This window comes from Notamacropus eugenii, chromosome 4, assembly GCF_028372415.1.
Source record: "Notamacropus eugenii isolate mMacEug1 chromosome 4, mMacEug1.pri_v2, whole genome shotgun sequence".
Lineage (NCBI taxonomy): Eukaryota > Metazoa > Chordata > Mammalia > Diprotodontia > Macropodidae > Notamacropus > Notamacropus eugenii.
The window spans coordinates 65,182,351-65,204,253 of record NC_092875.1 but is presented as its reverse complement, the minus strand read 5'-3'; the positions used below and the strand labels follow the sequence as shown (position 1 = coordinate 65,204,253).

Here is a 21,903-nt window from a genome sequence, read left to right as displayed (position 1 = left end):
TCACATCCCCAAAAGACAGATAAGAGAGGTGACCCAAACTGGGTCAGTTTCCCAGATCCTCGGTCCAAACGACTTCTTCGTAGGCACCAAAGGGTTTGGAAAAAGCCCCTACACCTTAGCAAAACCCTGAGGTCTGGCAGTTTAAACTCTCCCATTCCCCAGCTTGGGAAGACACTATGACTTTATGGCTCTCCAAGCTCTGTTCTGACCCTCAGGGCCACATTCCTGGCTAGATTTGTCCCAAGAGGCTCCATCCCTGACAAGACTTTTGGGGGCAGTGGGCTGGGCGTGGAAGGCTGGACCACGGCCAAGGTTATGTGCTCTATGCAATGTTACATACACACACTTACAGATTTCAACCTTCTGGGCTGAACCAGTCCACACCTCCTGCCCAGGCCCTGGGCCTCCATGCTGAGACATCCAAGACACCCTGCCAGCAGAGAGGCACTGTAGGGGAGACAGGGGGAGTAAAGGAGTGGCCTTGTGTGTCCGCCTCTCATCAAACCTGGATTCCACATTTAATCAATATTAAAAAAAATATTATTAATAATAATCATCATCATCATCACTATGTACAGAAATAGAAAGCATTATTTTCTGTCTCCAATGTTGCCAGCTGCCTTCAAGGCCCGGGCATGGAGGGGGTGCCCCTCTGCCCTCCCCTCCCCAACCTGGGATGTGTGCTCTGCTTGGGGGCTCGCCTTGGGGAGAGTCTATGGAGCCTCCACAGGTTTAAAAAGGAAAAAAAAAAGAATATCCACAGAGGCCCAAAAATTCTGATCCTAAAATCTCAATCCCAGAGCCCTTTCTTTCCAAAGGGAAGGGAGGAGAAAAGTCCTTCTTTTAAGGATGTGGAAAAACCAGCTGACAACTGGGGTTCTAACTTTGCTGTTCCCCTTCACCCAACCATCCATATGCCATCCGTCACCCCTCAGGGAATCCCTGGGGCAAAGGTGGCCCAGATGGATGGCAGAGACCCTGGGGGGGTGGGTGCTGGGAGCAACCCCAGCGTCCCCCCCAGGCAAATGCTGGTGCTATTCTCTGTCCCCAGTGGTCCAATACCCCCACCCTCCCACCCTCCCATCAGCAAGATGGTTAAAAATATAAAATCACGTGGCCCAGGGGGAAGGAAAGTCCTTGGTGTCCCAGTCTGTGCCCTGAAAGAGGCACAGGGAAGGCCTCCTCCATCTGGTGAGGCAGCCAGCTTCAGGAGAGGCAGAAGGTCCAGGGGGAGATGGCTCTTCAGGGAGGCCCAAGGTGGGGTGAGGGGAGATGTTGGAAGAACAAAGGGCAGTGGCAGCAGCTTCCTAGGCCCTTCCCCCTAGAGGAAGGCAGCAGGGCTGGGTGCTGGGCTGGGGGTGGGGCTGCCCGCCAGGCTGCAGGGGGCCGAGGCCAGCGAGTCGCTGGGGGAGACGCTGCGGGCCCCCTGACGCTTGATCATGCTGGGGTGGAAGGTGGGGTGACGGCGAGCGTGCTTGGTCAGGTGGTCGCTTCGCATGAAACGCTTGGTGCAGATGGGGCAGGAGAAACGCTTCTCGCCGGTGTGTGTCCGGTAGTGCCGGGCCAGCTCATCCGAACGCGCAAACTTCTTAATGCAGCCTAACCACGTGCAGGGGAAAGGACGCTCACCTGTGGGAAGAAGGCACAGACATGTCATGGAGGCCAGTTGCCCAGTTTGACTCTCAGCCACCAGGTGAAGGGTCCACCATCACCTCTCGGCATTCCCACACTTTTAACACTGGAAAGGCCAATGCCATCACTGCAAGATCTTGAACAACCATACAAAACAAATCATTTTCCCTCCCCCTTGTTCCTCTGAAAGGATGGGCTAGAAGAGATGATCTAGATGATTTGACATTCTATTTTATAAGGTCACTTCCAAAACCATGAGTCTTTGGAGGGAGAAGGGAGCTGCCTTCATTTGAACCCTTACTTGGAAAGTGAAACAGAAACTATTACCACGCTCACCTAATGTGGGGAGTGAATCACAACAAAGGTGTCAACTCATCCTGTAAAACTCCCAAATACTGCCCTAACTAGAATAAAATGTAACTGGGAAATGTTTAACAAAATAAAGGAAAACACAATAAATCCATATGAGGCCTTTCTTTTGAGTCTGACACCACTTATGTAAAGGAAAGAGCAGTGAATTTAGAGTCGGAAAGCCTGGGTTCTAACCCTAACTCAATTTACTATCTGTGCCACTCTTGGAGCTCATTTTCATCTTCTATAAAATGAGGGGGATTGCACAACCATAAATAAGCTCTAAATTCCCTTAGAATTCTAAAGCCTATGAGGACTATAAGGTAGTGATCTTCTGTACCTCCCCCCAAAAGCTGGCTTTTTCCCAGCTGCAGATCCCCCCCTTCCCTTTTCAAGGGGTCGAAGGGGGAGAACAAGGCTGATGGTAGAGATGGTGGCAGTGGCAGCTGCAGCTCCCAAAGATTAGGAATGAGGATTTCCCAGAGGCCAGATGGCCAAGGTTGCTGAGCCAGACAGGCCTTAAGAGTGGAGAGGAGAGTTATCAGACAGAAGGGGTGCGGTGGGGAGTGAGGGTGCTCAAGAACAGAGGAGACAGAGTTGGAGTTGGCATCTCATGCTTCAAACCTCCCTATATCTCCTCCCATACCCCACTTACTCCAAGGTGGATCCTGCTCCAGTCATTAGATAGCCATGGGGACACCCTATGGCTAGGGAAAAGGCCTGCACCATCAAGGTGCTGAAGGGATAGCCGAGTCCTTAATGTCTGCTCTTTCTTTCCTCAGAGTCATTGAGAATGGAGCCAGCTCTGCCCCCTCCCCCCCCCCGCCCCCCCCCCCCCGAAATGCTAGAGCAAACAGCCACAGGAGCCCATGCAGACACAATGTATATACAACCCATGGAGTCACCTCCAGCCTCAATGGTACTCCCCCCCCCCCCCCCAAGAGTCCAACTTTCTTTGTCCTCCCCAAGAAATTACGAGACTGGGAAAGAACCAGAATCACAGGGATAAGATACCCAACAATATCAACTCAACTTCCTTAATACCCCAGGCCTAGATTATCCCTTGCTTTCCAAGAGGAATATGGGGGAGGAGAAAGGGTGTGTATGTGTGTGCACAAGAAAGAGAAAGAGAGAGAAAGGCATGGGATCTGTGAGTGTATGAGAGAGGAGTATGTAGATATATAGCATGTGTGTGTGTGTGTGTGTGTGTGTGTGTATGTGCATATGAGAGAGACAAAGTATGGGGGGGAGAGGTTAAGGCATGAGATCTGTGTGTGCATGAGACAGGAGTGTTTGGGTATATAGCATATTTGGGGGTGGGGGGGAAGAGCTTCCAAACCACCTGGACTTGGGTCATTTTATCAGTACCCCTTCCCTCCTCTGTTAGCTATGGCCTCATCATCTCCCTAAGCAGCTTTCCTCTGGGACTACAAAGTGCTCAGATCCCCAAACAAAAGGAAATATAGAATTAGCCACATTAGCCTCATAGGTCTCCATATCAACTGGATGCCTGGAGAATCTGAGAAGCTGCTATCTGCACCATGAAAGAGGCCCATACAAACATAATCACAAAATCACAGGTCCTGAACAGTATGGAATACAACAGTATATGACTAAGAGTTTTCTAATGAGGACTCCTACAAAGGAGGAGCTCTTAGAGGCCCAGGTATAGCTAGGCTCCCCAAGATGAAAAAGCTTCGAGCATCACTCCAGGAAGGCATAGCCCTGTGGGCACAGTCTGCCCTCTGACAAACACCCTAGGCTGCTGGACTCTGGAGCTCAGCATTCAGTTTGGGCCACAGTAAGTCACAAAGGCTTAATAACCATCACCCCATCCCAACAATCCTGGTTGAGTGAGGAGCTATAGGAATCATCCCCATTTTCGCAGAGGAGAAAACTCAGGCTCCAGTCACAGGTCCAGCCTGTATGGCTATCTCTCTGCTACCCATCAAGGCATTTGGTGATGGGAGCAGAAGGAAGGAGGTATTTGTCTGCTACCACAGCAAGCTCCCCCTGGAGAAGTCACTTGACCTCTCTTGGTCTGAAGTTTTTCCTCTATGTCCGGAAAATGGGGATATTACTCCCATCAGAATAGGAGGTATTTTCTTCTTCCCTTGGAATGTGTGTTCTCCCCCTCTTCCTGCTCCTAGCCCATGAAAATCCTATGCATCCTTGAGGGGTTTAGCCTAAGAACTGCCTTTCCTGAAAGCTTCCCTTGGCAATCCCAACCCCAGAGCAGGATATCATGTCTTGAGACTGAATAGTCAGAATCCCAGAGTCTCAGAGCTGGAAGGGGCCGCCTCTCATCCAAGTCACACCCCAACACTATCACATTGCTGATTCATGTTGAGTTTGTCCTAACTCCATGAATATCCCTAGATCTTGCTCAGATGAACAGCTGTCTGGTCATTGCTTCTCCTTAGTGGGCTTAGAAAGTTGATTTCTGGAACCCAAATGTGAACGCTTGACACATTTATCACTACACTTAATATCACCTAAGTAGCTCTGTCCCAATGTCCTGGACCAGCTAGGACTTCTTAGCCTGGGGAATCCATGAATTTTTTTAAACATCTGGATAACAGTATTTTACTATATTTGATTTCCTTTGCAAATTTATGTATCTGATCATGTTTGACAACTTGATTCTTAGAAAGGGACCAGGACATACAAAAAGGCTCCTGTGCTGTACGCTGCTGAGAGCCTCTGGGATTCTCCCAGACGGTCAGAGTAGTCTCATCTGCAAATAGGGCAAGTGTATGTACCATCTCTCCTCTGACCGATTAAGAAAAATGTGGAATGGCCCCCAGCCCAGCAGTGATCTCTCAGGTATGCCACTGGAGACCTCTTTCCAAAAAGACATCAAACTGTTAATAATTCATTCCAGGATTTAACCAATTTCTAATCCCCCTAATTGCACTGGGTCACTTGTCTCCCATCATCTCCCTAAGAACAGCATGGGATTTTGTCAAATGCTTTGCAAAAATTGAGGTAACTATCCAGAGAGTTCCTCTCTGTTAAGTCTCATAACCCAGCTGTGAGAGAGGAAATAAGGTTAATCCTGACGTGACCTGTTCTTTCAAAGGATAAGTTACTGATGCTTTTACCACTGTCCTTTCCCAATGAAAGGCTCCCCAACTCCCTCACCCCTTGCTAAACAGAACCCTCCCTTGGAATAAGTCAGGCACAATCAACAATAATGATAACCACTAACGTTTATAGAAGGCTGTGCTAAGACTATGCTAAGTGTTTTACAATCATTATCTCATATGATTCTCACAAACACTTTGGGAGGTAGGTGCTTTTATTATTCTCATTTTACAGATGAGCAAACAGGCAGACAGAGGTTAAGTGACTTGCTCACGGTCACTTAGTTAAGAGGTGTTGCAGTCTGCATCTGAACTCAAATCTTCCTGACTCCAGGTCCAGCTCTGTAACCACTACCCCTTGGTTGCCTTGGCTCGTTGTCAGGCAGAATACCCTAACAGAGGCTGAAAGTAGGAGGCATCTCTGACCTCTTATTAGACACAGGCCCTGTCGCTTCTGCCGTACAAAACTCCAAGCTTCTCTGGATTCTCTGGTCACTATTTTTTATGGTTCAAGTACATTCCATTACTTTCATGTAGCACAATTCATTCAGCCTCCCCCAACTGGGGAACCAGTACTTTCCTGTCAGTTCTCTGCAACTATGAAAAGTGCCACTAAAAATGTCTGTATAGAGAAAGGCTCTTTCCTTATGTCTTTGACCTCTCCCTGAGGTAGATGCCTAGTATTTGCTGGGCCAAAGTATTTATGTATATGTGTCTATATATATAGACACACATGTATTTATAGATATGCACACACACACACACACACACACACAGAGTAATTTTAAAAAGCATTAATTACAAATTTTCTTTCCAGAATGGCTGGACAAGCCAACAGTTCCACCAACAGGAAACTAATGTGCCTGTCTTCCCACAGCCTCACCAACATTTATCAATTTTATCTTTTCTCACCTCTGCCAATGTCATGGGCATTAAATAAAACCTTAATATTCCCTTCTATTCTTAGAGATTTAGAGCTTTCTTCTGTACAGTTCTTTCACCTACTTGTCTATGTTCCCTGATCATCCCTTTAATAACACGTTCTACAATGCTGCTGGGAACTGGAGTCAAATTTCTGGCCGATAGTTTGTAGACTATATTATTTTCCCAGGGGTGGGGTGGGGTGAGGTGAGGTGTTAGGAGGGGGAGAGAAGAAATAGAGACATTTGCCTTTCTCCAATTCTTTAACTTCAGTTCATGAGCTTTCAAATCATCACAAACAGTGGCTTTGCTCATCAAATCTGCTAGATACCTGAGGAAGGAAGTGGCTATTCTGGGTCTGGAGACTGACTCGAGATGGTCTCCTATGATCTTGTCTTGGGGCTGCCCCCCCCCTTCCCCTTCTTTGCCATGTGGTATAGAACGAGCAGCAACCCTTAGAGTAAAGACACTGGAGACTGAATGAGGTCTGACACCTAATAAGCGGAGTGACTGAACTGTGGACAAGTCATTGGCCTCCAATGGGCTGAAGCCAATGAGATGAAATTTAATAAGATAAACGTAAAATTCTGCCCCTGGGTTCAAATAGTCAACTTTACCAACAGAGGATAGATGAAGACATTAATTAAATAACAGTTCTAGCTCTGGAGATTTTAGTGACTCAATAGTGTGACAGGGCAAGTTTAAAAAAAAAAAAAGATTAATGCTACCCTAGGTTTTCCACTCAAAAACCATGGGATTTGGGGCAAATCACTTGACTTTTCTGAGCGTTAAGGGAAGGGGTAGGGGCAGAATCCCCCTTGTCCTCTTCAGGCCACTTCTAGAACATGGGGAAGCAAAGCATGCTGAACCTGGAAATCAGAATGATCTAAACCTACTTTGGACACTTCCTAGTAGGTTATGGGACCTTGGTTAAGTTACTTCAATTCTCTTTGAGCCTGCTTCCTAAACCTAAAGAAGAGTGGTGGCAGAAAAGAAGTTAGGATGTGAGAACTTTATTCTAGAAGGAGGTTCTGAAGACCCTCAGAGGGCAAAACTAGGAACCAGTGAAGGCTAATTTAGGGCCAATGGAAGGAAAACCTCCCGAATGATGAGAGCTATCCAAAAATTCCAAAAGAGTCCCATCACACTCAGGAGGTACTGAGTCTTGACCATCCCTGCAAAGGATTATTAAGGAGAGGTGTGTGTAGACATTCAGGGGCAATTTGGTTAAATGGATTCTTGGGCCAGATATGGAGTTGGACTAGATGATCTCTAAGGTTCCTTCAGAGGGGTTCTGAAGTCATTGATCCACTCTGAACCCTCAGTTCCTTCACCTGTTAAATGGCCGTAACAATTCTCACATTAATGATAATACCTATCATTTATATAAATCTTTTAAGGTTTGCAAAGCACTTTACAAATATTATCTATCTCATATGATTCTCCCAACAACCCTGGGAAACAGGTGATATTACGATCCCATTTTACAGATGAGGAAACTGAGGCAGACAGAGGTCGAGTGAGCTGCTCAGGGTCCTACAGCTGGCAGGTGTCTGAGGCTGCATTTGCATTTGGATTCCTGATTCCAGGTCAGCTGCTCTATTCACTGGGCCATCTAGTTGCTTCTAGGTTACCTGGGTAAACATGCATGTACACACACACACACACAAACACACACTCTCTCTCTCTCTCCTTCCCCCACTCCCCTTTTCCCAGGGGCTCCTTCATTCTGTTTTTAAAGGGATCCACAAGGAACCTGCCTGTTCAGCTCTCTTACCTGACCTCAGAAAAGGAAATAGGGTAAAAACTTCAGTCCCAGAACTAGGCCAATAGCAAAACTACATGAACTTGGCCTTGGCCACACGCAGTTGCTGCTGAGGGCAGATGGAGATGGGCAGGGTCCTCCCCTCCATCTCTTTACCTTCTCCACCTCCCCCACATCTGCACAAGCACATGCAGACACACACCCAGGTTGGGGGGTGGGGTGAAGAGGGGACATGGGAGAGGGCGGGAAGCCAGGACAGGCCATACTTGCATTTTCACTTTCATTTTGACAAGGCTCACTACTTCCCTGTTCCCAAGCCTGATTTGTGATGGGGGGCAGGGCAGGAGGGGGCTCTTTGGAGGCCATTTATAGGATCCCAGGTGGGAGCTGTGCCATAGCAGGGAACCCTTACCACCCTTACCACCCCTGTTTCTGTTGGAAACCAGCAGCAGGCTTTATCTCCAAGACAGGCCCTCTCCAGCTGGGTCAGGTAGCAAGAGGCAGAGAGTCAAGAAGAGGAGGAAGGGGAGGGGAGACACTGGGGGACAGGATGTGTGAGGGTTTTAAGTCGGGAACAAGGCCCAGCTGGGAACAGAGCAGCCGCACGTACATGAGCAGACAGAGCAGGGAAAATGTCCCGTGGTTGTCATTCCCCTCTCCCCCCTCCCCTACCTCCAGGCATACGTTTTCCCCCATGCTATGGGAGCTGGGGCCCAACAGTCTAAACAAATCAGTAGTTCCTGCACGCACGCACGCACGCACGCACGCACACACGCACACACACACACACACACACACACACCCACCCACCCACCCACCCCCTCCACTCAGGCCTACTGGGCTAGGCCCAAAGGGAAGAGTCCCTGGTAACACAGCCATCCTCTCCTTTCTGGTTCTCAGCCCCCAAAGGCTAACCCAACCAGGCCCCCCCCATCTTCCAACTGCCACTTAAGGAGGAAATGCAGGACCAGAGCTCAGGGAGAGCTAAGTGAGGATACAGATGGCCATCATCCCCTATGAGGGGATGAGCAAAAGGAGGGGTGCCCAGAAAAGGGATCACTTTCCCTATATAAGCCTCAGTTTCCTCATCTATAAAAAGGGTGACTGAAGAATGGATTTGGGTCAGGCGGTGGGACGGGACTTTTGAACGGCTGCATTGTGATTAACATAGACTCAGGAGTCTTAAAGGAAGAAAGGGGGACCTCAACATTAGGCTCAAGGACAGAGACCAAGAGGTAGACAGAAGCAGCACAGGGAGATTTCCACTCAAAAAATCAAAAACAAAAAACAAACAAAAAAAACCCTATAACAATCAAAGTACTAATGCAGAAAGAGAAAGGGTAGTGAGCTCCCAGTCACTGAAGGCTGGAAAGCATGAGGAATGTTGTGGGGGGTGGGGAAGGAGGGAGATCTCCAGGTCTAGGTGGACAAGATGTCCTCTTGAATCCCTTACACCTGTGGGAAATGAGCTAAATCCAGATTTCTCTGCTTTAATTCTCAGTCCCATGATGAAGACCCTCATCTCCTCTGCACTTTCCTCATCTTAGGATAATGGGAATTTGGTGACCCCTTCTACTGAGGGGCACAAAGGAGGCCCAAGGAGGACTGCTCAGCTGCTAAGAATAGAATTCAAACTTGCTAAATTCTTAGCAACTAGATTCTTTGAACTCTTTATCCTCTAAGTCCCCAAATTCCAAAAAATAGATGGCTCTCCCTTTCTCCCCATACCACCAAGCCTGTGTGCATCCACAGGAGGATGAGGAGGAAAAGACCTGCCTCAGGCAGTTTGAGGAAAGGGCTCAGGATTTGAGTAAGGCCTACGTTGCTCCACAGCTCCCAACTGCCTAAGGAATCAAATTCAGACTTGTTTTGGCTTGGCGTTCAAGGCTTTCCACAATCTAGCACCACCTTCCCATTTTCAGCCTCCTCTCATGGTCTGACCCCCTTTCCTAGGCCTGATGTCCTAGACAAAATAGCTGACTCTGGTTATCTGTCTTCCATCCTCAAAACTCACCACCCTCTCACTGACACAGCTCCTTGGGGCCTGGAATATTGTCTCCCTTCCTCACCTACAGAATTCTCACCAGTTCTCCAATATTGCCTCTCCTTCCCTTTCCCTGAGGGAATGGTCATCCCCCTGGCCTGTTCCATATCCCTGTCTGTCACTTACCTCATGTGCCTTTTACGTAGCACTATGCATTATAGTTTCATCAGAGCTGGTCAGCATTTATATAACGCTTTTAAAGTTTACAAAGCATTTTACATCTATTTTCTCATTTGACCCTAATCATGACGCCATAAGGAATGTGATACTGTTTCTGAGCATGACAGGTGGTGACTTCCTCAGGGTCACACAACTATCAAGCACTGGAGGCAGGCTTTAAACTCAGGTATTTCTGATTCCAAGGCCATGCTCTGCTACTGTCCTAACCAAAGGCAGGTGATATAGGAATGGTCTAATCTCACAAATTCAGGTTTTTAAAGGTGGATAGGGCTTTGTAAGGCTTAAAGTGGTACTTAAGTCTCAGTTTCCCCAATTGAACAATGAAGGGGTTGGATTGGACAGTCTCTAAGGTCTCTCCTACCTATGACATGTGATTTTGTGATGTGGGGCTTCCTGGGAACATGGGCCAAACTTATAATGGGAGTAGAAAAACAGGCAGGGGGACACCGTGAAGAAGCACCCACAGGTGGAGTGCCAGGGACAAGCCATTCCCCAGGGGCCACATACTGGGAGGAGTCAGGCTCCCTGAGTCTTGACCAAGCTCACCACAGAAATACTCAGACTGGGGGTGGGGGAAAGAAGGGGCTTTATTCCCATGGTGTAGCCCATGTGGTTACCTTAACCCAGGACAGGCAACAGAGGTCAGTGAAGAGAGCACTGAGCTCAGGCTTCTGTGACCCTGGATAAATGATAACTTCTCTGGGTTTGTTTCCTCATCTGAAAAGTGGGCAGAAGTGGGGACCCCCCTCCCCAATCTCCCAAGTTTCATAGAAAATTTCTTCTTCAAGGAAGTCTCTCCTTTTGAAAAGGGGATTATAGACTTAGAAGTAGCTGGTGGCCCAGTGGATAGAAAACTGGGCCTTGAGTCAGACATTTCCTGGCTGTGTGATCCTAGGTAAGTCATTTAACTTCTGCCTGCCTCAGTTTCCTCAACTGTAAAAATGGGGATAGCACTAACCTCTTGAGGGGTTTGTGAGGATCAAATGAGATATCGGTAGAAGTATTTAGTGCAATGCCTGGCAGGCTCTAGAAAAATGCTCTTTCCTTTTTCCCTTTGCAGGAAGGTGAGGGGCAGGGGTGGAGGGGGCCTGTGACCTTATTCAATACAAGGAAAAGAGCCATCTAGACTATAAAATCTCCTACTTCCTAAACACTTCTGTTCTCATTCCCCCACCAAGACCTTGCCTGGTTTTGGAGAATTAAAACGCACTCCAGAAATGAAGCTATGGCCCACCCTGATGACTCTGTTATTAGAACCAGCCACTCACTCTCCACCACCACCCCACTCCCCTTCCACCCCCCAGCCCAGGCCTTATCAGGGTAGTTCAGTATAAAGAAAAACAGAGGACTTATCTCCCCCATGGAGAGGACGCCAAGACACTCCCAAGTCCAAAGCAACATGGCAATCACCACCTACCCCTCCAAGAAACTAGTGAACAAACCCAGGAGACAGACTGTCAGAGACCTTTTCCATTCACTCATTCAACCTGCGTTTACCACAAAGGACTGAGTAGAAGCACAGTAACAGCAGCCCCCACTTAGAGTATAAATAAAGCATATTCAAAATAAGCAGCAGGAGTAGGATGCATCCCATTTCACAGGTATGGAAACTGAGGCTCAGAAGTTAAGCGATGAGCCAATTAGTCAATAGCAGAGGTAGGCCAGGTACCTAGTTAGATCTTCTATTTATCAGGTATCTGCTAATGCCCTAAGATAGCACAGCTCACCACTCCACACTTCCTATGCTCAAAACCCGAGTTTTTAGGAAAGGAAGGAGAAAGCATTTACAATTGCCTAGATGGGCTATCTTCCAGCAGGGCCTCTGCCCACTCCAGACACCCACTCCGATTAGGGCCCCAAACACCAGCTCTGCCTGGCACTGCCCCCAGAACACCCAGGCCCCACCTCAGAGAATCGATATTAGAACCTGGCCTGGCCTGAACCTCTGCCCTGAGGACCGAGGGCACTTCAGATGCCATGGGAATCCAGAGCCAATGAGAGATGGGAACCAAGCTCCCAACCCCCGAGGCCCAGGTCCAATTTCTCTCTCCAGGGAGAGAGAGAGGTGTTCAGGACATGGGCTAGAGGTGAGCCAGAGCAGTGTGGACTAGGCTGAAGCTTGGGTCGAGCCTCACTTGCCCAAACCCTAAAATGATGACAACAGTAATGATGGCAATAATAAAGATAATTGTACCCATATAGCCCTTTAACATTGTGTAAAGCACTTTACACAGAATATCTCACTTGATTCTCACAACAAACCTGGAGACATAGGCATGATGATATGGTCATAAACTCCATTTTTAAGGCTTCCAGAAGGCCTCAGTCAGTCTCTACCATTGCCCTGGAGGCCAGCCTGACCTCCAGAAGGTCGGACCTGGCAGGAAGGGGCCTCAGAAACCACCTCCCCTAGCGCTGCTCTGTTATATTTCCCAGATGGGGAAGAGAGGCTTAGCAGCTGTCCAAGGTCAAGATGGACAGGCAGCAGAGCTAGGAGTCCAACCCTGGGCTTTGGCCCCTAAACCTGGAGCAGCAGAGCCCAGAAAGGAACAGACCCCCAGGGAACAGAGAGAGCACTGGATGCAGTCAGGAAGCCCAGAAAGCCTGTCTCCAGTACTCATTCACTGTGTGACCTTGGGCAAGTCACTTAACCTCTCAGTTTAACTTTGCAGGTGGGGAAACTGAGGCCCAGAAAGTGGGAGACTTGCCCAAGGTCTCACAGGTCGTTTCGCATCTGGAGTTCTTTCCACTATGTACTTAAGACTGTTAGTTGTAAAGTTCAAACAAAATAATATTTGCAAACGTTAAGGTGCTATCTAGATGCTGGCTTTTTCTTCCTCTTCTCTACTGGGGGATCAGTTTCATTGATTTAAGGTCAGAAGAGATCTCACTTTTTGAAGATGAAATGGACCGCGAGAGGACAAGTAACTTGTCCAAAGTCACACAGTAGCAAGGGGCAGTGGAGGATTTGAACCCAGGTTTCTTGCTGCCTCTCTAGAAACAGTGGAGAGCAGCTGATGGATGCTGGGGGAGGGGGACAGCATGTAAGTTAAGATCCCCATGAGGTGGGGAAAAAACCACTCAGCTCTAAGTCAGGAAGCCTGTTTTCTGGTCCCAGCTGTAGACAAGTCACCTGACCACTGAGCCTCAGTTTGTTCAGCTCTGAAAATGGGGCAACAAGGCTGACACAGGCTTCTGTGTAAGGGTGTCTAAGGTAGAGTGCTGGGTAAAGTCTAACTGAAAAGCTGCTATCAAATGGGAGCTACAGTTTGTCAAGTGAGGAAGTTCAGCTGACTGAGCCCAAGGACCCTCCCAGAGGACACTGGGGACTCTCAAGGACAAACCTGCTCCTTCCTCATGTACCACAACACCCAGTCTTGCCTAACTCCCTCCGCAACACATACCCCTCTCTGATTTTTCCTTTGGAATCCCCAAACCCCACATGGCTGGCCTCCCTCCCTACAGCTCCCCTTCTCAGGCATCCAGACAGGCCTGCAAACCCAGACACAAACAAACCAGGGGGTCTAGAGCCTCCCCCACTTCCCAATGGTAATTAACTCAATTATCTTTCCCCCCCTTAACCCTCCCCCAGGGGCCCTAGAAGAAACCACCTGGTGGGGGAGGGGGGAAGAAGGAAAGGAAAAAAAGGGGGGAAAAATTCCTTCTGAACTGTACAATTTTCCTCCTGGGTCTTAAAGTCAGTCTCACCTCCAGGCACCTAGTTCTTAACTTGGTGAGGTATTAGCACTTGGTCAATATGGTACAAGAACTAGGAGTTAGTCCACCCTGAAAGGTCTCTGAGCCCCAGGGAGGCTAGGGGTGGTGGGTGGGGGAGAGAAGAGAAGGAATACCTTTCAGGATGCCCAGGCACCCTGAAATCCTGTGAGGTAGGGAGGGAAAGGGTTATCATTGGCCCCATTTTACAGATAAGGAAACTGACCAAGAGACATGACCTCCCCGATCATACAAGCTGCCAAACGTCCGACCCAGAAACGTATCTTAGCATCCTGCCTGCCAAAAGAAACAAGAGCCCCAGTCGAGAATGCTGGTTGGAGACACAGACCCGGGATCTACTCCAGGACTGGTCATCAACTCCCAGGGGGTGGATTCCCTCCCCTTCTTAGGGCCTGCTTCCTCCTTAGTCAAGTGGGGTGGGGTCCAGAGGTGTTGGGTGAAATAGTTCTAACGTCCCTAGTAGGATAGTACCTGTGTAACCCTAGGCAATGGGCAAGTGAAATTTAGGCCATTTGGTTTTCCCCGTAAAACAGAATGGCTGAGGCAGATGATCTTGTGAACTTCCACAAGGTCACATCGATGGCCACGCGAGGACTGAAACTGTGGGCTCCTTACTCAAGAGTCTAGGAATCCTTTCAGCTGGAGTCTTAGCCATTCACCCCCATGGAAAGGTAGAACGAACACACACACAGACAGACACACACACACACACACACACACACGCTCGGGTGCGCGCGCTCTCTCTCTCTCTGTCTCTCTCTCCCTCCCCCCCTCCCTCCTTCCAAGAAGGAAAACCAACCCAATGGCCAGAGATGACTGAGCCTGGGGAAAGTGAGGCCTAGAAGGTAAAGAGGTGACTAGAGATGAGCAGGTGATCAGAATATATGGGAGCCTGCAAATCTGAGTTCAAATCCCAGCCCTGTCACCCAGGGGACTTTGGGCAAGTCACTTCACCCCTGCAAGGCCCAGTTTATTTCTCTATAAGAAGAAAGGGATTAGATCAGGGCAGGAAAGGTCTTAAGTTTTTTTTGAATCAGGACCTCCTCTGGGAGGCTGATGAAGCCTAGGGACTCCTTCTCAGAATGATGCCTTTCAATGCATTTTTTAAAATTATGTTGGATTACAAAGGAAACCAATTAAATGGAAATAGTTTTCATTTTTTTTTAAAGTTCAATCTCCCCAGGTTAAGGACCCCTGGACTAGATGGTATTTAAGGTTCCTTTCAGCCTTAAAATCCCATGAACCTGAGGGCTGGATGCAGTAGGTGCTCACTCCTGCCCTCCCACGCCTATCCCCCAAGAGCTCATCTCCTCCATTCCCAAAGCTGAGATCCCAGGGATGTGTCTCACCTGATGCAAAAGAAAAAAAAGGACATTCTCTACTCTTGATCTACGTAGGGTATATCACCTGTACCCATGGACAACTGGGGAAGGACTATCACACTGCTAAGGGAATCTGAGCTGAAAGGAAATGGGGTAGAGATGGGAACTCTGTTCTATAGTGGTTTTTCAGTCATGTCTGACTCTGTGACCCTTTTTGGGCTTTTCTTGCAAAGATACTGGCATTTTTTGCCATTTCTTTCTCCAGCTCATTTGACAGATGAAGAAACTGAGGCAAACAAGGTTAAAATAATTTGCCCAGGGTCACACAGTTGGGAAGTATCTAAGGCCAGATTTGAAGTCAGGAAGATGAGTCTATCCTGTACCACCTAGCTGCACAAAGGGAGGTAGAAAACAAGCTCCAACAAAGCCTCATCTTTCAACTCAGGGGATCATGGGACTGAGAGCTAGAAGGGCCCTTCGAGACCTTCTGCCATGGTCTTCAGAGACCAACCCCTCTTGTTTATAAATAGGAAACTGAGGCTTAAAAGGGATGAGACTTGCCCAAGGTCATGAAGGTCTTCAAATTCCACAACTGGAGTTTTTTCCATCACAATACAACCAGGAGGCCTCCCTTTCTCCCTGTCACCCCACCTTTTCTCTCCTCCATCTTGAGTCCAAAGGACCAGTCCAATGTTGCCTCATTTTACAGACAAGGGGATTGAGGCTGGAAAAGCTGATTCACCTGTCCCAGGTCCCATAGTTAGTCAATGGCAGAAGGGGAAATCTAACCCCACTTCATCCAGCTCCCAATAATCCAGAACTCTTCCACCACATGTCTCTACTGAAGCAAGTTCCACTCTGGCCTCTATAAAGTATGGATGGGGGGAGCTCAGAGAGTTGTTCCTGACTCAACGGTGTTTCCATGTGCTGTGAGCTCTAGCCCTCCACATCCTAGAAGGAGGAGGGAAAGACTCTTCCCTAGGCCCTCACAAACAACCATTCTAGAGAGGAGAGGGAGATCAGGTAAAAGTAGTACCACCTTCTCTCTGCAGCCCAACAGGACACCTCCTCTGAGACCCACATGGTACCATTTAACACCAGAGTGTAGTGGTAAGGGCACAGACTTTCCAATAAGGCTTCTGCCCAATCCCCGTAACTATAAACAAATACTACTCTGCCTCTCTCTACCAGTAGGTATCGTGATTAATACACGGGAATCCAGAGTCCCAGAGTCCTGGATTCAAATCCTGTCTTTCAGACTTACTAGCTGTGTGAGCCTGGGCAAGTCACTTAAAAACCTCCGCATCTCAGTTCCCTCACCTGTAAATCACTAACCTTAAAGGTCCTTTCCATCTCTAAATCTATGATCCTATGAGTCCCAATTGTTCCTTCTATGAAGTGGGTGCAAGATTTCCTGCCTCCCTCATAGTGTTTCATAATTTTGGACCCTAACAGATGGATGAGACCTTAGGGATTATCTAGCTCAATCCGCCCATTTTATAAAGAAACCAGAGATTAAATAACAATTATAGTCACACAGGCAGGATTCTGCCCATATAGAAGTATGATTTATCATCTTTCATCTGGGTGTTATTAAACACAATAAACTGACTATTCAATGTTCTACTGTCCCCAAAGGACTACAAGTTAGGGCTGGCTGAACGAAGAACAGGGAGGCAGACCTAAGAGTCAGGCAAAGTTCAGGCCCTAACCCTTCCCCTCCCCTCCAAGCTTCTTCACCCCTCCTTAATACTACCAAAAGGGAAATTTAAGGAGACTAAGGGAAGGGCAGGAGTAGTTGGCAGAAAAAGCCTGGGGGACCTCACAGTCAGGAGATGGAGGCTCAGGGTATGCCTCTATGATCCCGGGTCAATTACAACTTCTCAGTGGTCCAGGTTGGACTACACAGCTTCTAAAGTGCCTCTCTTCCAACTCTTCAGGGTTTAGTGCCCTCCACCAAAAAACTATATCTACCCTCACCCCTGCCAAAGGGGGTGGGGGGGCATGGTGGTTCTATCAGCCCATTTTTTACTGTCCCTGGATATTCCTTAGCAGAGACTGAACAGGATAGCCAGGACTTGCTCAAACTTGATCACTAACTTCACAACCCTAGACAAGTCCTCTCTCTTCTAAAGGCCTCAGTTTCCCCATTTATAAAATGATGAGTTTCCAGGGTCCCATTCAAGCTCTTCTAACATTGAGGATTCTGTTCTAAAAGCCTCTGAAAAAAAATCTATGTTCAATCAAACTCTTAAGTGCCTACTCTGTAGTAATGAGCAAGTTTGTAAGTACCCACTAAATGCCCAAGCACCAGGATTATACCCAAACCAATATAAAACAATCCCTGCAATGGAGTATCCATTCCATTTCTCCAGATCATTGAGAAAGAGACAGTTTAAGTAAGAGGCAGGAGCCTGCCCCCATGGAGCTGATTCTCTGGTAGGGGGAAATATGCCAAGGGCTGGGACAATTACTGGAGAGGGCTAAGTTCGCTTGGAGGGGTGATGTCCTTATTGATTTCATTTATGAATGTTATAAGTCTCATTTATTAGTATTGTCAGTAACTCCTTGAAGGCCTACTCAGTGCCTTCTGAGGCTGTAGGATGGTTCTAAGAGCAGGTAAAGAGCCCTAAGATCCCAAGATAAAATCAAAACTTGAAGGGGGAAGGATGGAAAGGAGAAAAAAAATTTTTTTCTATCATAAGATTAGTTTTGGAGCCAGAGGGCCTGGGTTCAAATTCTGTCCTGTTGATGATTACTTATTACCCAATGTGAGCTTGACCAAGTCACAACCCCTCAGGCCTCAGTTTCCCAAATAAGAAGGTTGGATTTAAAACAAGGTATGGTTCTAGCACTAAATCTATAAAGCTTTACCAGTCACTAACAAAGGGTTGATCAGAACAGAGTAACTAACTCATAGAAAGGGTACCCCGTTTCAGCCCTACCAGTGAACTGTGTGTGACCCTGAGCAAGTCACTGACTCTCTCTGGGCCTAGATTCCCTTCCATTTCTACTACGTTCAAAGGCCAAGATACAGAAAAAGAATTAATGTCCTTGGCTTAGGGAGTTTTCGGTCCAGTAGGAAGATATGTCATGAAAATAAATGTAACATGAAACAATTCCATCAAGGCACATATAAGATGGGAGGCAGGTTAGTACAGAAGAAAGCGCGATGAATTTGGGGGTCAAAGGGCCCAGGGCAAGCTCCTCCCTCTCTCTCTGGGATCGAATCCTCACCTGTAAAATGAAGGACCTACCAGATGGATCTCCAAGGTCCCTCACCGGGCCGACACTCTGTTCTCAGGTTCTGCACCGGCCGCCTCGCCCCCTCCCAACTCCCCCAGCCCCTAAGTCAAACATTCCCCACCTGGTGTCTCCCGGGCTGCTCAGCCCCACCCAAACATGATCACCACATATTTGAAAAGACCAAATCCGAGAAGGCTTAAAATGCAAAATGGGGTTTGGGTTAACCGCCCCCCCTCTTCAGGCAGCAGTTTCAGATCCTCCCCCAGCCCCCGTGGCCCCACCCCTCCGTTCCCGCTCCCCCCCCAGCTCCCAGGACCCAGAGGAGGGGAGGGGCCGCAGGCTGAGCGGATCAGCTGGGAGGACAGGCGTCCCACGCCCCCTCCGCCCCCAGCACAGACTCCGGAGTCCGCCGCCTCCCAGCCTCCCCTTCCCCACTCAAGTGCCGCCCGCCCGCCCGCACGACCCCCCCCCGGCCCCCGCGCAGGGCGCTGTGCCAACCTCGCGCTCCCAGCCGGCTCCCTGGGCGCCGCCCACCCGAGTCCCCTCCCCTCGGCTCGGCGGGCAGCGGCGGGGGCGGGGGTCGCGCCGATCGCACCCACGTAACAAACTTGTGAGTGTGCCCCCCAATACACACACATAGCCGTTAACAAGAGCAAAGAGATCCCCCCCTCCAATCCCGGGGCTCAGGAAACGCTAGAAGGGGGGACCGCGTGGGGGCGGGGTCCCCACCCACGCCCACACAAAGCCTGGACCACGCGAACCCGCGGGGGCCACCCCCGGCACCCACCGCCCCCCCACCCCGGGCTCCCCGCCCCCTCGAAGACCGAACTGTGCCCGCCCCCGCAGGGAGGGGGGTGGGGAGGGAAGAGGGTAGAAGCCGCGTGGAAAATCACCGATCCCGCCTCCCGACCTTTCTCCCTCCCCCCCAACCGCCCCCACCCCAGCCCCCAGCTGGCGGGGAACAAAGGCGGGGGACCCCCGAGGGAGAGGAGGGTCAGGGAGCCGGGAAGGGGTGGTGCGGGGCGGAGGAGGGGAAGCTGGCGCTGGGGGGAGGGCAGAGCCAGGGATGGGGGGGCGGGGGCAGAGCGCGCGGGGCGCGAAGGCTAGCGGCCCGGGGTGCGCGGGGAGGGGGCACGCGAGGGGGCCTCGCGGAGCCCGGGGCGGCGGGTGGCAGGCGGGGGGGGGCTCTCACCTGTGTGCGTCCGCATGTGCGCCTTGAGGTGGGAGGACTTCCCGTAAACTTTGCAGCAGCCCTCGAAGCGGCACGGGTGGCGCTTGCTGGGCGGCGAAGGGCTGTGGCAGCGGCGGGAGGCGGCGTGGGCGGCGGCCGTGGGCGCGGGCGGCCCGGCCGGGGGGGCGCCGTCGGGGTCCCCGCCGCAGGAGCAGGACGACGACGACGACGAGGTGCTGCTGCCGCTCTCCGAGTGCGCCGAGGCGGGGCGCGGCCCGCGCAGGTCCGTCAGGATGTTGGCCACGGCCAGCAAGTTGGGGGGCTCGGCGGGGCCGGGCCCCGGGGCCGGGGAGCCCCCGCGCGCCGCCGCCGCCTGCAGAGCCTCGCGCACCTCCAGGTCCTCGCGGCTGCAGTCGGCCGGGGCCGGCGGGGCCGGCGGGGCCGGGGGCGGGGGCTCGGGCCGGGGCAGGGCCGCCGGGTGCACCACGGCCCCCGTGGAGATGGACACCAGGCACTCGGCGGCGAAGTAATCCACGCAGGCCACGGCCGACATGCCGGCCCCTGAGCGCCGGGCGCGCGGGGAGACCGGGGGGGAGAGAGAGAGCCGAGCGGGAGCCCTCGCGTCGCCGCCGCTGCCCACGCCTGTCCCCGCCGCCGCCGCCGGCCGGTCCCTCCTGCTCGGCGCTCCGCGGCTCCGGCTCCGCCCGCCCCGCGCGCTCACTCACTGACGCGCCCCTGACGCACCGGAGACCGCGGGGGCGGGGCGGGGACCCCGCCCAGAGGGAGGGGGGCCGGGCCTCCGCGTGCGCCCCTCCGGCGGGGGTAGGCGAGGGGAGGGGCGACCCCGCCCCCCTACGCGCGCCCCGCTCCCGCTGCGGCGGCACAATGGCCCCCGGGGGAAGGGGGCAGCGAGGGGGAAACGCCCCCGACCTCGGGTCGCGACGGGCCGCCCCGCCCCCCTCGGCCCCCTCTCCACGTGGGCCCGGGAAGGGGTAACGCCCCTCCCCCCTCAATTTCCCTCCTCCAGAGGCCATGCCCCACCCCCTGGCTGGGCACTGCCCCTCCCCCTTTGTGGGGCGGTGCCCCTTCCCCTCCCCCCTGCCTCCCTCCCGGCTCGTAGGGCGGTGCCCCCCTCCCCCCTTCGTCCCCCGGGCACCGGCCCTTCCCCCTTCTCAGGCTGGCACCACCACCCCTTGCCGCCCCACCTCTCCCCTTCCTCTCCTCCGCTCCCCTCCCCCACCATCTCAGTCAGACCCCAGCCTGGCTCTGACCTCCTTTCCCTCCCCTTCCTCGTCCCCGGCCCAGAGTAGCCAAAACCGGGTCTGACCCTGCCCCTCTTTGGAGATGCTCGCTGCTTCCCTCACCCACGCCTAGGGCTTGGGGAAGGATTTTCTAGCCCCAGAAACTGAGAGTTCTTTCCACCACGGCCACCCCCCCTCCCGAAAAGTAAAGAGAAATGGGGGGGGGGGCGCTGCAATGACCGTGAGGGTGAGTGGAACCCTCCCCTTATTGGCCAGGAGAGTGAATGGAATTTCCCCATTGGTCAGGAAGGTGAATGGAATCCCCCCTTTATTGGCCCTAGAAGGGGTTCATTCTCTCCCCCATCCCTGTCTGTACTCAGTTACGAACCTTTCCAGCCAGGCCCCCCCCATCCCTCCGCTGAGCAAGTTGGAGCCAAGTGAGTAAGGGATGGGGTGGCTGGTTGGGGACGTTAAGGATCACGGGCACCTCGGCGTGGAAAATTAGGGTGGGAGACCCACCAAAGAGCATTTACGCACAGACGCCCCGAAGAGATCGCCCTCACAGGCTCCCACACCTCCGACATCCAAAACCCATACCCAAATGCCAAGGTGGAGAGGCTCAGGTACCATCATTCTGCCTGTCTTCTTACCTGGCCCCGTTGAGAGCACCTGAGAGTTACAGGCTGAAGCCGCAGCTCCCCAATGGGCACCCAGCATCCACCGAAATCCTGTAACATTTCTGTTGCTTGGGGGTGAATTTTATATTGTCCTCTAGTTGTTTCATGAACCACATCGGGATTCCACTACTTCTTTGTCCCTGACCCAATGACTTTGGGCAGATACACTCCCTTCTTGATCCTCAGTTTCCCCACTTGCAAATGAAGGAGTTGAATTAGATGATCTCTGCAAACCTCTTCCATTTTGGATTTTCTGAGTACTAAGTCTCTTTCAATTCTGACATCCTGAGTTCTATATTCCAAGAGCCCTTGTAACTGTCAATCCCTTGTATCTTCTGAGGTCGCTCAGAAGGTACAGTGCAACCCTGAATTTAGAGTTAAAGGAGCTGGGTTTGAAACCAAATAATCTACTTCCTTTGTTATCCTGGGCAAATCACTTCGCCACTCTGAGCCTCAGTATTCTCATCTGTAAAATATGACATTCTGTGTCCTAAGGGCTCTTTCCAATCTGGTCCCTTAAATTTTATGCTTT

The 21,903-nt window shown here is 51.1% G+C and overlaps 1 protein-coding gene across 1 annotated transcript; it reads right to left on the bottom strand.

Moving 5' to 3' along the window:
- Positions 1-496: 496 nt before the first annotated feature.
- KLF16 (KLF transcription factor 16) lies at positions 497-20,129 on the bottom strand. Its single transcript, XM_072601533.1, has 2 exons — positions 19,475-20,129; positions 497-1,629 (listed from the first exon to the last, which is right to left on the bottom strand). The coding sequence occupies exons 1-2, from the start codon at positions 20,004-20,006 to the stop codon at positions 1,322-1,324; spliced, it is 840 nt and encodes a 279-aa protein (XP_072457634.1). The 5' UTR covers positions 20,007-20,129; the 3' UTR covers positions 497-1,321.
- Positions 20,130-21,903: the final 1,774 nt, after the last annotated feature.

Coding starts and splice junctions, on each gene's coding strand:
- KLF16 (XM_072601533.1), bottom strand. CDS start 20,006: ATGTCGGCCGTGGCCTGCGTGGATTACTTCGCCGCCGAGTGCCTGGTG. Junction 1,630..19,474: donor GCACATGCGGACGCACACAG/GTGAGAGCCCCC, acceptor TTCTTCCCACAG/GTGAGCGTCCTTTCCCCTGC.